Raw genomic sequence first — 17,557 nt, forward strand, 5'->3', positions numbered from 1 at the left:
ATAGCTGTCCAGCCCACACACACAAACATGCACGAACACATGGTTGCGGCATGTCCTCAGAGAAAAAAAGTCAGACGCTCTCAAACATAAATCACACACAGGGCTCAAGTGCCTGGTAGGGAAAAGTAATTTTTGAAATGGCCCATATGAGTTACTTTGCTGTCTGTGAAAGACTGCTGGAGAGCTGAGGGATGCTGGAGACTGAGGGAGAAATACTGAAGTAAAGGCCATTGTCTTCCAGACACTGTCTGACCTTTGTCTCCATGCTGCCAGGCATTACGCAAACGTATGCATACAAATAAAGCTGTTTCACAAATCCGGTGGTTTAATATTTTGGTTTGAAGCAACATTATGTAACTATCTTAGCTCAAATTAATGGTTTTAAAATAATTTTGTTTGTACAGTGACTTGTAATAGGGTCAGTGCTGTCTGTCTCAGCCACTCCTGTTGCTTGTTTCTGTGAGAGGGTAGGGTCTAAGTACATAATGCTTAACTATCAGTAATTTGGGTATAACTGGATCTTATATAATGCAAAATGTTACCCTCAATGTCCTCCAGCTGATCTACACGCAGCGTAGGTGCAAGTTTGCTCTGCTAGCTGACTGTGCTTGGTGCAGCACAGAGAACTGTTTTTTGTTTTTGTTGTTTTTTTACACAGCAGCTTTGAACCAACAGGAGGAGGTCTTAGGTCTCAGGTTCCAGGACCAGGATAGGCACCACAACTAAAGCTGGGCAAGCAGGTAATTAAGCTGGGCCCAGCAGCCTCTACAGACATCATGAGAGACAGAAGGGAACCTTTAATGAACAACATTCATAATTTCCTGAAAAATAGAAGTGGAAAAACCTACACTACATTGTGTTAATGAACCCAATGACTTTGTAAAGGAAACTTCAGCCCAGAAAAGTGCATCTCACACCACTATACTGAAGGTAAACTGGTTCATGCTTTGAAAAGAAATATTGTTATCAAAGAGAACTGTTAGTTGTTACCTGAGAATGCAGCAAATGGTTTCAACAAATGAGGTAACAGCCTTTAAGTTAATATTTTTATGTACACCTGTATCTGAGCAGGACTAGATAGTATAACAAGAACGAGCAGTTTCTTGACAACATTCTCCCTTAATATACACCAATGCATTTTTCTTCAAAAGTCCAACATTCATCATTAGTCATTCAATGGATATGCCCAACCACTTGATCTCATTCACCGCTTTGCAAGAACATAATTGATGGACATGTTTGTTTACATGTCAATGTTTCAGTTTAATTAATGACAACCACTGATGCATGTCTTTGGCTGGTAGAACTTGGCAACACAAGGGCATTGCTGAATAAGTGGCTGGACAGATGCATTCCCATTTAAAAGAAAGGTGTGTTTGTAACCAAGGAGCGACAAACACAACTGGCGGCTGCTTTATTTTTCATAGTGTCATCAATAGCTCTTTCAAATACAGATGGGGACTCACAATAGTTTGCTTTGGAAAGGTGTATAAAGCTTGTAAAGGACGTCTACTGCCAGAGTTTAAACTAGAGCAGTTCTAATTCTCGGGTTCTTAAGTCTGTGAGTCCGCATTGTTTCAGAACTGTTTGAACACTATAAATCCACAGTATTCTCTACTGTGGATGTTTAGGCACACACTGTATGTCTTCTCAAGAAGAACAGCATTGGCTATTTTAACAAGAGCCCTGAAACAACATTTGTTGACACTTGAGTGTCAAAGCCCTCTAGTGGTAGCTGTTATTGGGACAGGGAAATAAAGAGGATGTAAGTTGATGTCATGATTAGAGAGTGGCAAACTCCATATAGGGAAAAGGTTGGTTCATGTTTTGAATTGGAGTTCAAAGTTGGTTGACATGACCATTATCTTTCTGTAATGTTAACCATAGTGTTCACAGCAAATTAGCTATCAAATGAAATAAAACGTATAGTGAAGTAGTCATTGTAACCCAAACCACCATCTTTTTCTCAAACCTAAACAAGCTGTTTTTGTTCTTCAACCAATGTGTTTTGTACTTAAAATGAGATTTGTATCGGTTTTGGAATAAAATGAAAAAAAAAATACCTGTGTTGTTGATAAGGCAGAATGTACTGCTGTTGTAGAGTGGATTTAATTTAAAGGACTTGTTGGTGGGCAGATACATCAAGAAAAGTTTCACCTCAGAAATATCAAGGATGTGTGTGAGGTGGCTTGGAAATGATGTTTTGCTGTATCAGAGGGTACTAATGACAACTGCTAAATGTTTCGTACATTTCGTGGTCACTGACAGGTTTGTTAACTCATGCAGAATACAGTGTTGGTTAGGATGTACGAAGATGCCTCTGACCCACATAACCAAACAAGACCATAGGCAAGATGATTGGATATCTATATGGCCCTATAGTCATACATCATATGATGATATTACAAGGGAATGCTAATTACTTAAGCTTTCTCAACAACATACTATTATAGAGCAACCAAACCTGTTAGCTATAGGTATAACCTAGGTGTATGAAAGTTATTAAATCAAAGTTTTCTTTGTTTCACCATCTTCATATTACAATGATATATTATCTCATCGCTCTGCATCTTGAAGATATATTGAGTATACGTCTGGTCTTTCTTGTAATTGCTTCCACATCAAATGCAAGTGTTAGCCAGATCAAGATCTACAGTATACTTCAAGAGGTGTTGGTGCTCACAATGCTCTTGTCCACAGGGGTTGCCAGAATCAACAAGAAATTAAAGATCCCTGTAGCTGCTTTAAGGACTAAAATATGAATATAAAGTCAATGTTTCAGTTTCAAAGAATCTTCCTTTCACTTAGTAAAGCTTCTTTATGTAGTTTTTGATCCAAACTCTGCAACAATATCAATTGAATATTTAAGCTGGCAGGCTAAAATCTTTCGCTTTTACCTTTATCTGTAATCACTTCATTGCCATTTTATATGGACCTTCTACCATAAATCTTTTTTTCTATACATGGGTGTATGTATGGGTTGTTGCTGGTGTCCTCACCGTCATTATGCTCATTGTTCAAACAGGCAAATCCTACATTTTTGAGACAACAAAACGCTGGAAGATCACTGTTGAATTCTCTCACTGGCCATTTCACTTGGCGACAGCTTTGTTCATACTGGAGTGGTTTTTGCATTTCCTGTATTTATTTACCAGTAGACCGAGAAATGGTAAAAATAACGTAAACATGTACAGTATTTTAACAGTAATGCGTTTGCTCCATCGTGTTTTGCTCCGATAGTATCAGTCATATGAGACAGCCCTGAAAGTTGTAATGCAAAAGGTGTTTTTGCATACTTGCTTGGTTTTGTGCATCCGCACTGTCCACGGGTGTCATCGTGTTTGTTCAAACTGACGACGTGGGATCATGCTCATGGAATACCCACAAAATGCGAGTATTAAATTAAGCTGCTTGCAGGGCTGTCAACTGCACCATCTCTCTTCTGTCACCTTCAGGTCTCAAGAGACTGATGCATGGTGAGAGGCGGCGAGGACGTGCAGACTGAGATGGCTTTCATAAAAAAGGTAAAATATGAGTGCATTAAAACACTACACTTAATCTGTCAATTCAAATTAGTTCCATTAATCATAATTAATTCGCTACATTATATTTCCCTACTTAATTACATGTGCTACAAAGGAATAATTGCCTTGAAGGATGCATATTGCGATCCATCATCCCTCCAGAGTGGTGTAGAATTGTTTCTGGTGATTAACTAGGTGTACTCATTTGGGAGATGTTGACAAGCATAGACATGGGGAAAAGATCTTTTTAAAAAACCTTTTTGCGATTAATTGGAAGTGAGATATTGATCAAAACCAGTCCTTTACATACAGGAATTAGGTGACGAGATGCACTTTTTTTTCAAAGCACTAATATAGTATGATGTGTTCTTATTTTTAGAACACTGTGTAAGATTAAATGGATGTAGGAAGATATTACTAGCATATCCTTTGCACATTTGCAACAGGATATATTTTCAGAGGATCAGACTGTCAGGCTGGCACATTTTGTTCAGTGATACCGGTCTGAATGTAAACAGGACAGTATTGCTCTGTGGCACCTCTGGGAGAAGATTGATCGATGGGAAATGAACTATTCAGCAGCACTGTTGACAATATAATCAAATTTTTGCCAAAGTTTACAGTGAAGACTCAGAGGCTCTTGAGAAAATGGAGCAAGGGGGAAGCTAGTAAGGATCAGAGTGAATCAAAAGGATTGATTTACAAGCACGAAGCAGTTGTTTGTTTAGGAATACAATTCTTATTGTGATATCCAGAGTTAGTTATGGTCGTGGCTTAAATGACTTGGTGTAGTTCAAATTGATGAAAGGAAACACTTCATTTGTTTAACATAATTTGAACAAGCCCTCATAGCCTAACTATTAACTGCGCTGGAGAATCAAATTGTTGTAATGGTATACGTCCACTGACTCACCTAAGTGACAAGTTATCAGCGGGGCTCGACCAACACTGGATTTGGGGGGCTTATACTGATACCACAGATATCCATCAAAGTTGATCCCTCAGATGTGGTCCAGCACTTGTGAAAAAGATATGTAATGGAGGCACAGTATTTCACAGTTTCTAAAGTAGACAATTCTGGATAGTTGATTTTTGAGTCTCATTCCCAGGTCGTCAAATACTGACGCTTTGGGTTGGCTGCCTGGACAATGGCTTTCCCACAGTTTGCAAATGGATTTACTTTTATCCATTATTTTTCCCTCTTTATTCAAACTGCTTTGATGCTTCAGCTTCATTTTTAGTATATCTGTTAAACATGGCCTCTTCTTACCAGCTAACTCCCCTTTATGTGTTGATGAGGACAGTAGAACAGTTCACTAAGGGCAATAGGATATGCAGTGATTCACTTTACTTTGAAAATACCCCTACTGGAGAACAAGATGCTCCAAACCAAACGTAAGCATTGAGGCCAGTCCAGGGATATTCCAATGGATCACTATCTTCGAGTAATTTGATTACTGGCAAGTCTTAAACTTGGCTGTTGTCGGATTAAACTGTCAGTGAGTGGAGTGAGTGATAGATCCTGTAGTAAATCAGCTGACCATGTCATGTCAGTTTGGGGTGTTGCGTTCCCCTGATAAAGTTTTACCGTTCACATGAAACATTTACTGTATAACTTGATTAGCCATTACCTTCAGTATTTGGATCAAGTTGCCCAAATCAGGTTGGCCATAGTTTGAAACACTGGTTATATTTGTGTCATTTTGGTGTTATTTGGTGTCATATACCATTAAAATAAGCTTGCACCTACTTGGTCTGCAATTGCACAATTCAGTTGATATCAAATAATCCACAACTACATTGCTTTTTTAACAGGTCATACCCCAAATCTGATAAAGACCAGCTAAATTGTAGATAGAGTGGCTAAAATGTTGCATCCCAGTTTGCAGGTAAAATAATGGTGTGTATATTTACACTTGTTTGACCTGTTGTTAAGATCCTATTGAAGTGCACATTTTAATTGAAATTTGTCAGATGTATTAAAAAAAGTATTCAACAAGGACTTGGCACCTCTAATCTTGTTGTGCCTCTAGTGTTTTTGGATTATGCACACCGAATCATTAGTCATACTGTGCTGTCTATAGTTGCCAGTATTAGCATCACAAAGGGTATTACAGAGCAGTAAGATTAAGACTAAATTCTTAGCATAAATACCTCCTAAAGGGGGAGATCATGCAAAAAATGAAAGTAATGTATCCAGAGAAAAGAGATTCTTGTGCCCATAAACTTTCCTTAAATGGTCGCGGTCAGATATGCTGATGTGAAACCATCAATCTTGTCCCACCTTAATCACCCATCAATTTAGCTGCTGCACTTGTTTTGAAATGAAAAGGACAATGTCAGAGTCCTATACACAGAGTTCTCCATCAAACAGCCAACTCAAAATGATAAATCAATTAATTTATTGCCCTTTATTAACCTTTTGACGTTTGATTGATATTCACATCAATAACAATAAAACGTGTCCTTGCACAGCTCAGGACGAAGCTGATACAACCTTTGTATCGAAGATAGCCAGAGCCATATAACTGCTTTTGTCTGAGGGTTATCGTAATGGGTTGTTTGAGGTGTGTTATTCAAGAAATTACAGCCATTTTTAAGCTATAGGAATATTATATATAAATCTCTGCGTGCTGTGGTGTTAGGAGGTTAAAACATCTTTTCACCTGCCACAAAATAAGATGCACTTTTTTACTTTTTTCCAGACTCCAACAGTTCACCTAGATGAAACAAGGAGGGAGGAGGGTGTTTTGTGTTTTTCACACCAAAGACAATGGCCTCCAGTTTGAGAGCAGTAAATCTGCTAAATCAAGTGAAAACTTTGCACTGTGTCACACACAGGCATGAAGCAGACATCCCAGTAGTGTCAGCACAGTGGCGTTTCATTCCCCTTGTTTGGCAGTATTTGAAAGGATGCACAAGCTCAGTTGAAATAAAAACAAGTAAAAGGCGTGTGCTAAACTCCGTGCACCAATACTGGATTAACGTGTATTTAAAGTACGTGCACGAGTCAAATTTAGATGTGGTCCTGATGGTTTGTGCAAGTTATGCACATGCAATGAATGTAGAAAAGATTGCAAACATTTTGAACAAAGGGAAATAAAGGCATGGGTGGGAAAAATCTGTCATTTTTTAAGAGAAGACTTTTAAAATGCAGCATTAGTTTTGTTCCCGCAAAGTATGACATATTCAAACACCTGTCTCACATTTTATGCTAGTGTCTGGTGAGGTCAACATCCCACAGCTTAATCTCCTGATAGAGTGACATCACCTATAATTAAACCTATTGAATATATCTCCCCATCATCTCTGCGACTGCCGCGTCCTTGTGACCACCTTCCGTTTTAGTCAAGGACCATTTTACTTAAGCAAAACATTTTCTAGGCATCTAACCCCATAACAAAACCATTCTTTTCTATTTCTGTCATGGTGCGGCCCTGTGATCACGCTGTGTTGACAGCTGGAGCAATATTTTATCGTTCCATTGCTTCTGTGAGTTCCCTGATATCACCACTGTCACTGATAAATATTCAATGTTTTTGTCTGCTGATTACAGAAAGAAGGACTTGAATTTATGAAGTTCTTCTTTTTACTCTTGGTAAATTGTTTGTTTATGAAATTTGCTGTCAGAGATCAAGTGGAAGCCTGAAAGTTTATGGGGAGGCAAAGGCACGCCCCATGGGACCTTGTTTCGGAAAAGATGTGCAGTCGTCAACAGGGAGAGACGGATACATTTTTGATCCCGTTTGAAGTGTGCCGAGAATTATACATTTGATGACATTTTCAATCATAATTTTGCAAGTCAATAAAGTCATGGAAACTGATTATTAGTTGTTGAAAGTGCAGTTACTCACATACAGGTGACATTAGTCAAGTTAAAACTATCCATTTTCTGCACTGATGATGATTTACTGAATCTCATGGTGCATTGTGCTTTTGGGAAATTTATTTTAAAGGCTTTGTTAAAAACTCTAGCGATGTACTTTATGATGGAACACATATATAATGCGCATCAAAGTCTACTTAACGTTTGGCAGTACTACTGTATCAGTGAAAAAAATGTTTTATTAAGCCTCACATGGCTCCAGAGTTTTGTAGCTAACGTCTTCATCTCTGATTGAGGCTAACAAATTGAGGCTGGATTAGCCACTAATAGAGTAACATACCCATATCCCAGACTCACCCTGTCTGTGCTTGTGTTAACTTGTGGGTAATGTAGACAGGAGGTTTTGCCAAGGAAGACTGCCTTAACCTTCTGTAATGTCAGACAGCGGGGTGGGCAGGAATTGGAGGTACTGATGTACAGTAGGTGAGTTATGAAAGTAAAAAAGTAGCAAAAAGTACTGTTGTGTTTTTGCATGTAAGCATGCATTAGACACTGTTAACTTGCACTCAGTTCTGATAGTTGATGAATTAAGCATCACATTTGGCCGTTGCCATGAGGTATTCACCTGTACAGGTAATTAAGCCGACTCAGACGTATTGATTTTTCTTCACAAATCTGTTCTTAAAGAGTGAAGTTCAAGGCAGTTCAGGTTGAAAAACTCCCATTCAAAAACTAATCGTGTATCGACAGCTTTTCAAGAGGGGACACTTAACTAGATAATACGTCAGGTTTAGTTCAAACTCAGAGCTCGAGCACTCACAGTTGATTTGGCACCAAGATTCCCTGCAGTCAACAGCACATCTACATTCTAAAAATGGAAAGGGATCCTCACAGCTCAGTTTCTCCCGCTATATGACTAATAACTTTAATCAAGCCAATAACTTAATGCTTTGATGAACCTTAGAGCACAGAGCAATTACTATCTGCTGAGGTGGCTTGTTTTATAACTGAGGTGAGAACAGCAATTCCACTCACCCAACTACCTGCCATCAATCAGCAGAGGTGAAATGTTTGAACTTCCCCCATGAAACTGCATGATGACAGTTAAATGAAGGCCAAGATGATGGCGGCTCGGCGTGATTGAATTTCTCCTTCAGTCTAGGCCGGCACTGAGTCACGCACCACAAGAAGTGATCTTGTCAAATTTTCATATTTAATTGATTGAAACAGAGAACAAGCCCACAGTTCTGAGAAGCACTTAAAGGCCTGTATGTCATCTATTGTTTTTCTCTTATTTTATCTCTGCTACCATTATTCCTCATAAATTTACATCACAGAATAACTTTTACTATAGATGTACGTACCCAGTGCTAAAAATAACAAACTGCAAATAGGGAGTGTTACGGCTGTCACAGTGCACAATAAACACAATCTCAACAACCTGTGTTCTGTGTTTTCTATGATTTAACAATTACTCATTTAGTCATTTTTGCTTGCAAGAAACTGACATGTAGCCTAATTAATGTCAATATTTATAAACAAGATCTGTGACAACAAAGCTATTTTCAAATGTAATATGGCTCGTCTTGCATTACTGGAAGATTTAGTCAGCCAAAGGGTTGATCTGTTTGGTTGAAAGAGTGACTTCTGAGTAGGTACCACTTCCCAAAACAGATATGCTAGATTGATACCTTGATTTTGAACTTGTGTCAGAGGGAGAAACTAATCTTAAAGTGACACTCTCGCCAAAAAGCAACCAAGGCTTTATTTGTTATTGAATATGAGTCAAACCTTCATGTAAATGCATAATTATGGCGAAAGAGGCACCTTTAAGATTTGCTGTAGTTTCGGTTTCGGGCAAGCTAATTTTCAATGGAGTGCTAGGAGCACTGGCACGCTAGCATCAAAATTGCCATTTTTAAAACACTTAGAAGACTCACTGCTTTTTGGCGAGAGTTTCACTTTAAGCAGGCAATTCCTGTGCACACTCGAGTCCTGTGGGTTTTTGGCCACTGGCATGGCCTACCATGTGGTTGGAGATAGATCAGGAAAGAAAAATGTTTTGTTACAATATATGGTTAATTGGGTGGTTTTCTGAATACACATGACCCCAAATGTGGGTGAGTGTCGTGGTTTAGAACACATGGGATTCATCAGTTTGTTATTCTTTAGCACTGAGAGTTAAAATACTACAACTTACTTTCTGCTGATGCTTAAATAAAACGTGTAGGAAGACCATACAAGATGTGATTTTCTTTTTTTCTTTTTTGTCAATTTGTAACTATTATCTTTGCAGTGTCTGCAGAAATGTTTGCCCACACCTTTTCTCTAGAGAGCAACCCAGGCGTGATCATTGTAAGGCTCTCTTACAATGATCATATCTGACCTCCCTGCTCCATCCTGAGCCTTGCCATCTCTTTCATCCCTTCTCCTTCAGCTCACCGCCCAGTAATATTTTCCCCCCTGCAATTAATTCCACAGCTGACCCCCCTCCTCCTCCTCCTCCCTCCCTCCCTCCTCTCATCACTGTGGCCCTGTCTCCTTGGGCTCCAAGACTTGATGAAATGAAAACTGTTTCCAACAATTATTCTTCCCCACTTCTTCGATTGTATTCTCCAGCTCCACTCCCCTCTCATTTCCCTCCTCAAAATCTCCACAATTAATGGAGCTCTTCATCAAGCTCGCGAAAAAAGCTCCTCACCTTGACAAATTACGACACTCTTGGGGGTAAGCACATTATCAAAACCCGCCGTTTGTTTACATAAAAAATACGGAGTGCATAATTTGAAAAGAGTGAAGGTTTCTCCAGCTTTGCAGAATACAGATTTCATTTGAATTTCGCCAACTCATCTCTCATTGCTGTTGTGATAAAACATGACATGTTTTCCCCACAGAGCTGTTGAGTGTGGCCATTTCAGTTACGCTGTTGTCGCAAAAATAATGTTGTATAATAAAGTTTTTTTTCTGTACAGGGTTGGAAACTTTTGAAAGCAGAATGCTCTTTAAAATCTGTTTGGGGGAAATGGCAGCAGATATAGATCAATGCTTAAGTGGAAACAGACAACTTTTCAATTCTGCCCCCTCTGTGCTGATTCCCTGGCGATACTGTTGGGTGCAGCAGTCGCAAAGACTGCGTTTCGCAGAATGGCTAGCACTATTAGCCTGGCTTCTGTCCAATGCCAAAAAAAAACCATGTTAGAATCCCAGTTTAACATGGAGAACCCAGATCTCAGCAATATGAAAAAGGCCAACTGAACCACTTGGATGCAGTAGGTCAGTTTGCCTCCTCCTGATCTGATGATGGAGTACAGTTAAATGATGGCCCAAGATGTAAGAATCCATTATCTGGGGAGCAAAAATATATCTACACAGTTTTAAAGGCTATACATCCAATCGTTGAAACATTTAACTTAAATAATAAGTGGCTTATAGTGGCAATCAAATTATGATCTTTTTGTTGCCAATCCATTTTAATGTTGAGATATTTCATGAGAAAACCCTGAACATATTTCATCATCCTTTGAATGTGCACATCTCTATTGAAAATAAAGTCTTGGAAACCCATCTAATAGTTGTCGAGATAGATGTGTGGACCAAAATGGCAGACTGACTACATTCATAATAAATGATTGCTAAAATGAATTGAATGCCAAAGTGAGAAGAGCCTAGTATTCAATACAACAGTGAGGTGGAGAGCTTCACAGAGAAAGGGACAGGCTTTATAGGATGAGTTCTTTAGGCATGAATCGAGCAGGTAAATTGATATGTCATCGAATTAAGCTTATTCTTCTCACCAGAATAAAGTGCCAGAGTTAATTTCTTATGGTGGCAAAGGAGAAATGGAAAATTGCAATTTAATCCAGTTATTCTACCTCCTCAGAAATGTTGTTACGTTCCTTTTTAATCTCTGTGTACAGTGCAGTTGTCGACAGGCCCACGTGCTGTTTACTCCCACTGAAGAGGAATCAGTGTTGTTCATGTATGAAATCCTTATTCCAGCGGCGTTAACCAGGCTGCAGTTTGTGTGATATTGGGCGGTATGATTAGCTTGTGTTCATGACATAAAAAACAGTTATGGTTAGGGGGTTGGGTAAAGAAATTGTCTGAGATGTACAAGCTAATCTTGAGCACTTGTATTCACACCAACTGTCGACAATGTGTACAGTGCAAAAAAACAAAAGAAAAACCTTCACATTTCACATCACAGGTGGCTGACACAGAATTGATGCCAAACAGAAAAAAACGGTGACAGCATCATAGGGCCACTATTAAAGCTACAGTATGTAACTTCGGCCACTAGGGAGCTCTCTATCAAAACAAAATGGAAGACTTTGCAGAGTGTTGTGCAGAGCAGGGGGAAAAGCTGCCAATCAGCTGTTCAAAGCCACCTAGTCAGGTGTTTTTATGCACTGTGTAGTTTTGACTGTCGACTTGGGCTGGAGGGGAAATATACTTTACTTCATGAGCACAAGGTAACATAGAGGAAGGGAAGAGAGCGAGAACTGAAGTCGAGTGCTGATTTGGTGTGTTCTGTTGTTGCTCACTAATGCTATCTATCGACATGGCTCAGGCCAAAAATGTTCCAACGGGGTAAGAATTTAATCATGTTTAGCCTTGTTTGCCCATTTTCCCCTCCTGTAAATAGCAACAGGCACCCAAATGAAATGCACTGTTACCTTGAATAAACGTTTGGATTTGTCTTGGTTTGAAAAACATTGTACACAACTCAGTAAAATATTTAACAAAGCTGTAGACGTTTTAATACATTTTAACGCAGAATTCCTACATATTCCTTTAAACCGCTTTAGCTTAATGAAATGCAACACCATGTCACGTAACAGTGCCTTTGAGTTAGTTAATATCACGTTGCTACATTTACATGTACAGTCATGTAGTAACTCTAAAGTAACTCCGGGCTCAGGTGTTTACATGCACCCTTTTCACCCTGACTATGTATTTAAAGAGACAATTTTCCCAAAATTCCACTACGGCATCTCTGCCCACAACATACAATATATATGAAGTGCAGATTTTCTATAGCGTATACATAGCCCTTTCTTCACCGTGAGTGAGAACATGGCTCAGTTGTCACCAGTTATTTGTAGATTACAAGGTTTTTTTTCCTGCAGGAGAGGCTTGTACTGATTGAAAAGCCTACCTGACTTTTGCCGAGGATTCCACGTAATTGAATGCATGGATGGCTGGAGAAATGGATAGAGTTTTCAGGCATACTAAGTATGCATAAGCTCAGGAAAATTACAAATGTATCCTATGGAATCCCAAGTAAATTATTTTCAAAGTGTGATTAATGGTGTCTGTCAAACACTTGGCTTGCACATATACACAAAAAGAATCAATGGCTGGCCATGGGGCAAATGCTTTACATGAGAGAAGGTGGAAGGTTAATTATACAGAATTTTTTACTTTACTTCTTTTTTACTAGGTCCATATCTAACATTTACCCAAAATTCTCTTTGAGTTCCCTTTTTTGAAATACCACAACAGCTACCCCTACCTCTACTGATTAGGATATTAATTGTAGATTTTCTTTTTTAGCTGTCATTTTGGAAGATATCAGAATGTTCTTTGACTGCAGTTCAGCGATCATTTTCATTTTGAAAAAGTCAGATTTTCAAATTGTAAGTTAATTGAAAGAACTGCAAATTTTAATTAGAACTTAGATAATTAACTGTCTCTTAACAGGCTATGGGAAGGGGTATCTATTGAATTCATCCCTCTGATAACACATGTCAATTGCAGATTTACTGATAGTTGAATAATGTTAATTGTGTAAGCTGGGGAAAGAATAAAAGACTGTTGTCTGGTTAATATGCTCTGCGTGCTACTGTTTGTATATTTATGCTACAGGTTAAAGATGGTATTATGGAAGAAGTAACTATCGTTTTTGATTCAGACACTTGGTGAACTGAGTTGTTAAAATCTTTCAGTCTGATGTTATCTCATGTAATCGTTTTAATTCAACTTATTCAGTAGAGTAAATGTTGCCAATGTCTTTTTCTGCAAACCAAGGTTATGATGATGAACATGAACATTTCCTTATGTTGCTTAGTGCTTATGACCTGGTTAGGTTTAGGCCCAAAAACATTTTGAAAGTATGTGCATTGCCAGTTGCACTTTTTGGTGAATAAGGAATAGTGTAATTCATATTTCAGAACATGTGCTGAATCTTTGAGAGGTAGGATTCTAAATTGATTTTGGACCCTGGTTGAGCAAATCACAAGAAGACACCTTGTCCTCAACCCTTGTCAGACTCCGTTCCCCTGACTCCATTGTCCAATTAATGACTGAGTGATGCATTATCCTCAATTTGCTTGTAGCCTATGTGCTGTCATTCCTAAGTGAGGGGCTGTTAAAGCTTGGATTTATATATGAGGCCCCTGCTTGCTCCAGACATGAAGTCCCCAGACTCTGCCACGCTCAGATTTAGAATGAGAGCATTTGTATTTTTTTTTTGTTTTTTTTCCCCACCAACGTTATTGCCCCTACCAGAGCCAGTTTAACTAAATTGGAAATTCACTTGAGTTACAACAGTGCATCAGCTAAGGCACGTCCTGCGCCTCGCAGAAAATGAATGACTGGAGCTGTTAAAGGCAGAGAGAAGGAAATGTTAAATTGGCTGTTATTGATTTGCAAAACCAGATTTCTGCAACATTTCATGAAAACTCTTCTGCTAGACAGTACTTCTCCCTGTTTCTGATGCATCGTATTATCCATCACACACACACGCACACACACACACACACACACACACACGCACACACACACACAAAAAGCCCATCTGAATGTTTCAAGTCTTTCTTTTGGGGAATGACGCTGTTGAGAAGCTAACATAAGAATCTATTTACAAGTGAGGCTTTTACTGTTGCTGGTGTATTTTTTTTTTTTTATTGAGGGACGTCAATCACTGTGCAGCAGGGGGATTCATTGTCTCGCTCAAGGCACAGGTGACGGTGGTTGTGACCTTTTACCTCTCCAGTATAGAATCGCCCCTTTAAATGATGTGCTGTCAATTGACTGATACTCTTTACAGCACCACTCAGTGCTTGTAGCCTTTTGATGCAGTGAAGTGCTAGTGATTTGTTATCTCAACCCTCTTTTCCCCCCCATATAACAGGAGGGCATGTCTCAGTCTATCATGTACTCTGCTCCACTATAGCCATCTTTATGTTCCTCTTGTATTCAGAGGAAACCATTCTGCTAACAAAAAACATGCAAGAGAAATGTAGTTACTTATTTGTGTTCATGGTGTAATTGCTCATTCGGTACTTTAATATGACCATAAAAGTAAAATTGCTCAGCCCAATGAGTCCACGTGAGCCATACAGGTGGCAAAAGCTATCTTGTATTCTTTTTTATTATTCATTAATTTTTGAAACAGGCTGTTAAAAAACTACCTCTTGGAAATATTAGCCAATGATTGCCAGTTTTTTTTCATGCTGCCAAAGCACAGCACATTTTCATAAAACATGACCTCTTGTAAGACGTCTACATGATTTTTGGCAGCCACTGACACTACCTGCCATTTAATTACTGCTCTCAATGCTGTTTTTTTAAAATGGTTTGGGGTTGACTGTAAAAGCTGTTTTCATGCATCCCATGTAAATGGATACAAGAATACAAACTTCCACATAGGGCGCCAGCGTTTCTCACAGTTTGCTAATGTACTTTGGTGCCGAACATAAAGTCAAACTATAGTTTATAAATAGCTGTTGCATGTTTCTCTTTGCATGAGTTGACATCTTTAATCAGTCTACACACCTTAAAACATGCTGATGAAAACAGTTAAGATATTAATTTGTGGGGGAATGAAACGATGGTTTAATCAAAAATATCTTTACATATACAAGGCTCAGTGGGATTTTGCTTGGGGTTGCCTAAAAACAAATCTGTAATATTAATCAACAACCTGCCATTGGCAGAGATCATGGCAATATCTTTCAGATTGGCAGCTACATCAGGGTCACAGTTGAAAAATTGTTGAAATTACTTGAAAAAGTCATTCACTTCTTGACACACATACCTTCACTCACAATTATTATTATGTTGTTTCTCAATTCTGATCTTTAAGGACAAGCTATCTGCTCTGTTGCATGCTAGTCATTTGTGTGTCCAGGCACCATAAAGTTATCCTTGTCTGTATGTCGGTATGCTCTGTCTCACCAGACTGCTCTGCTAGTAGCCGCATGAATTCTGCTCAGCTGCTCTGTTGCTTCCATCACCTCGGTTTTGCTGTAGCATCAAATTGTTGAGTGACAAAAATGAGAATTTAAATTCAGCTTTCAGTTGCTAGAGCATCCAGGCTGAGACATATTTGTTGTATTGTATGGGGAATTGCATTTCAAACCTCCTCCAGATATGGCTTGGTAGTTTTTGCTAGTTGGTGAAAAGGTGTTCTGGCATACTGGTTTTCACAGTCTGTACAATGAAAAGACCTCGAGACAAGAACTTTGAAAAAACAAACAAACAAACAAAAACAAAGAAAAAACATACACAGAAACATTACAGACAATTCAACCACACTGTGCCCAAGCTATTTCAAGCCCTCATGACTGAGGGCACAAAAGTGCTCCCAAAGCATGTCTTTTTTTCTCACTGCTGATACAGATCGGTTGTCTCTGTCAGCAGCCAGAGTGAAGAAAGGCAAAGAATGGACTGAAATGTGAGCGGCATCATTTTTCTTTTTTTCACTTTTTAATCAATACTTATTTGGACTATAAATGACATAATCACAACAATAAATGTGGTCTTTCCATACAACAGTAGCAGAGTCACAACACAGAAAGCGGAAGTCATATTCCCCTTCTCATGTGAAGGAAGCAAGAAGAGTTGACAGATGAGGATTTGTAGTCAAAACAGAAAGCACAATAGACTGTTGTAATATTTTATATTCAAACCCATTGCCCTAAAAGGGAACCTGATCATGTGAATTAGTGAAAAAGGAGTTGGTCACCTCACTGAGAAGTTGTTGGTGTGCAGCTTGTCACCTGCACTTCTTCATCTAATAGCTCACCTTCATGTTCCATTACTCCCTAAATATTTCAACCTGATCGGCTGTCAACGACCATTGTCTCGTTCTGGAGATGCCTTTTTAATGCACGATAGTGATCCACTCAAAAACTTTAACAGTTGCATTTCCTGTGAAAGTCAATTAGTGTTTGCCAGTGAAAAGCTTTCAATGTGATGCTGCAGGTGTCTGAAATGTTTGGTTTGCATTAGCAGTAACTAAAAATAGCATACATATATTGAGCGTCTTTACTTAAATAACGACAGTGATATTAGATATTGTCCTCACTGTGACATATCTAATCAGATGCTAAAAAATGGTTTCAGTGCCAGTCCATGTCAGTCCTGTATCAAAGTGCAACAACAAGTGGTCCACCTCAATCCGTATGCTAAAAGTCCTACCTTGCTCTAATAGAGACACATAATGACCATGACCAACGTTTACTGACAGATACTCTGTAAGTTGGCATGTTTAGACAGCTTGTAAACTAAATTCCCATATCATATTTATGTAAAATTGTGAGGAATTTAAATTGACACCATACACGCATCTGTTGTCCCGCTATGACCTCTGCATCGTAATAGGCCTGTGCATCACATTCAAAGTTGGTATTTCCATTGCCTTGATGATGCCACTACAAAGACTCAGTGCCAGTTTGTGCATCAAAAGGTTTCAAGTCAGCGCCAGAAGCTGCTGCTCAGCTGTTCCCTCTGACAGACATATTGCACCCACCAGCAGTCGATCTGAGTATCCATCTCCTGCCTCAGTGGCCATTATGTAGTGTGATTTGCTTCATTTTAGAAATAATGACATTTGTAATTTGGTGTGTGCAGTGTTCTGTCATTTCATTCTGGGATGATGGCATGTGGTAAGTGGTACGAGATGGACATTGATGCTGTTGGGGAAAGAGGTCACACTGATTGAAAAGGGTCAACCTGGGTTTTAGCTTGGATGTTTCATCACAGCTTTAATGATATAGAGGCAACAGATGCAATACTCCACTCGTTCAGTTATGGCATGCCTTTGTGTAGCATTTATCGTTTCATGAAAGACACTGGTGTAGGGACTTCTAAGTGCTGTTACCATGCAACCCTATCCATTGTTTGTGAGCAGAAATGGAACATTGGGTGCTTAATGAAGTTTATTATTGACACAGGTTTCGTACATATTGTTCTCTGCAAA

General features: G+C 38.9%; 1 protein-coding gene across 25 annotated transcripts in view; it reads left to right on the forward strand.

Annotated features, from left to right (window-relative positions):
- LOC119022406 overlaps nt 1-17,557 on the forward strand; it is a 231,860-nt gene that overhangs the window by 91,940 nt on the left and 122,363 nt on the right. For 16 of the 25 annotated variants that reach the window (XR_005075930.1, XR_005075914.1, XR_005075933.1 and 13 more), the window contains one exon: nt 3,456-3,524. The exons of 1 other annotated variant lie outside the window; for it this stretch is intronic. Coding sequence is in view for 4 of the 24 variants with exons in the window: in XM_037103238.1 (XP_036959133.1) it covers nt 3,474-3,524 (51 nt within the window). In the remaining 20 variants the exon portion in view is untranslated. Of the gene's footprint in view, nt 1-658; nt 741-3,455; nt 3,525-6,229; nt 6,477-6,984; nt 7,017-7,154; nt 7,350-17,557 lie in introns of those variants that run through there. 8 more of the 25 variants (XR_005075931.1, XM_037103248.1, XR_005075936.1 and 5 more) reach the window with 5 other exon arrangements.

This window comes from Acanthopagrus latus, chromosome 1 (genome assembly GCF_904848185.1).
Source record: "Acanthopagrus latus isolate v.2019 chromosome 1, fAcaLat1.1, whole genome shotgun sequence".
NCBI classification, from domain to species: Eukaryota; Metazoa; Chordata; class Actinopteri; order Spariformes; family Sparidae; genus Acanthopagrus; species Acanthopagrus latus.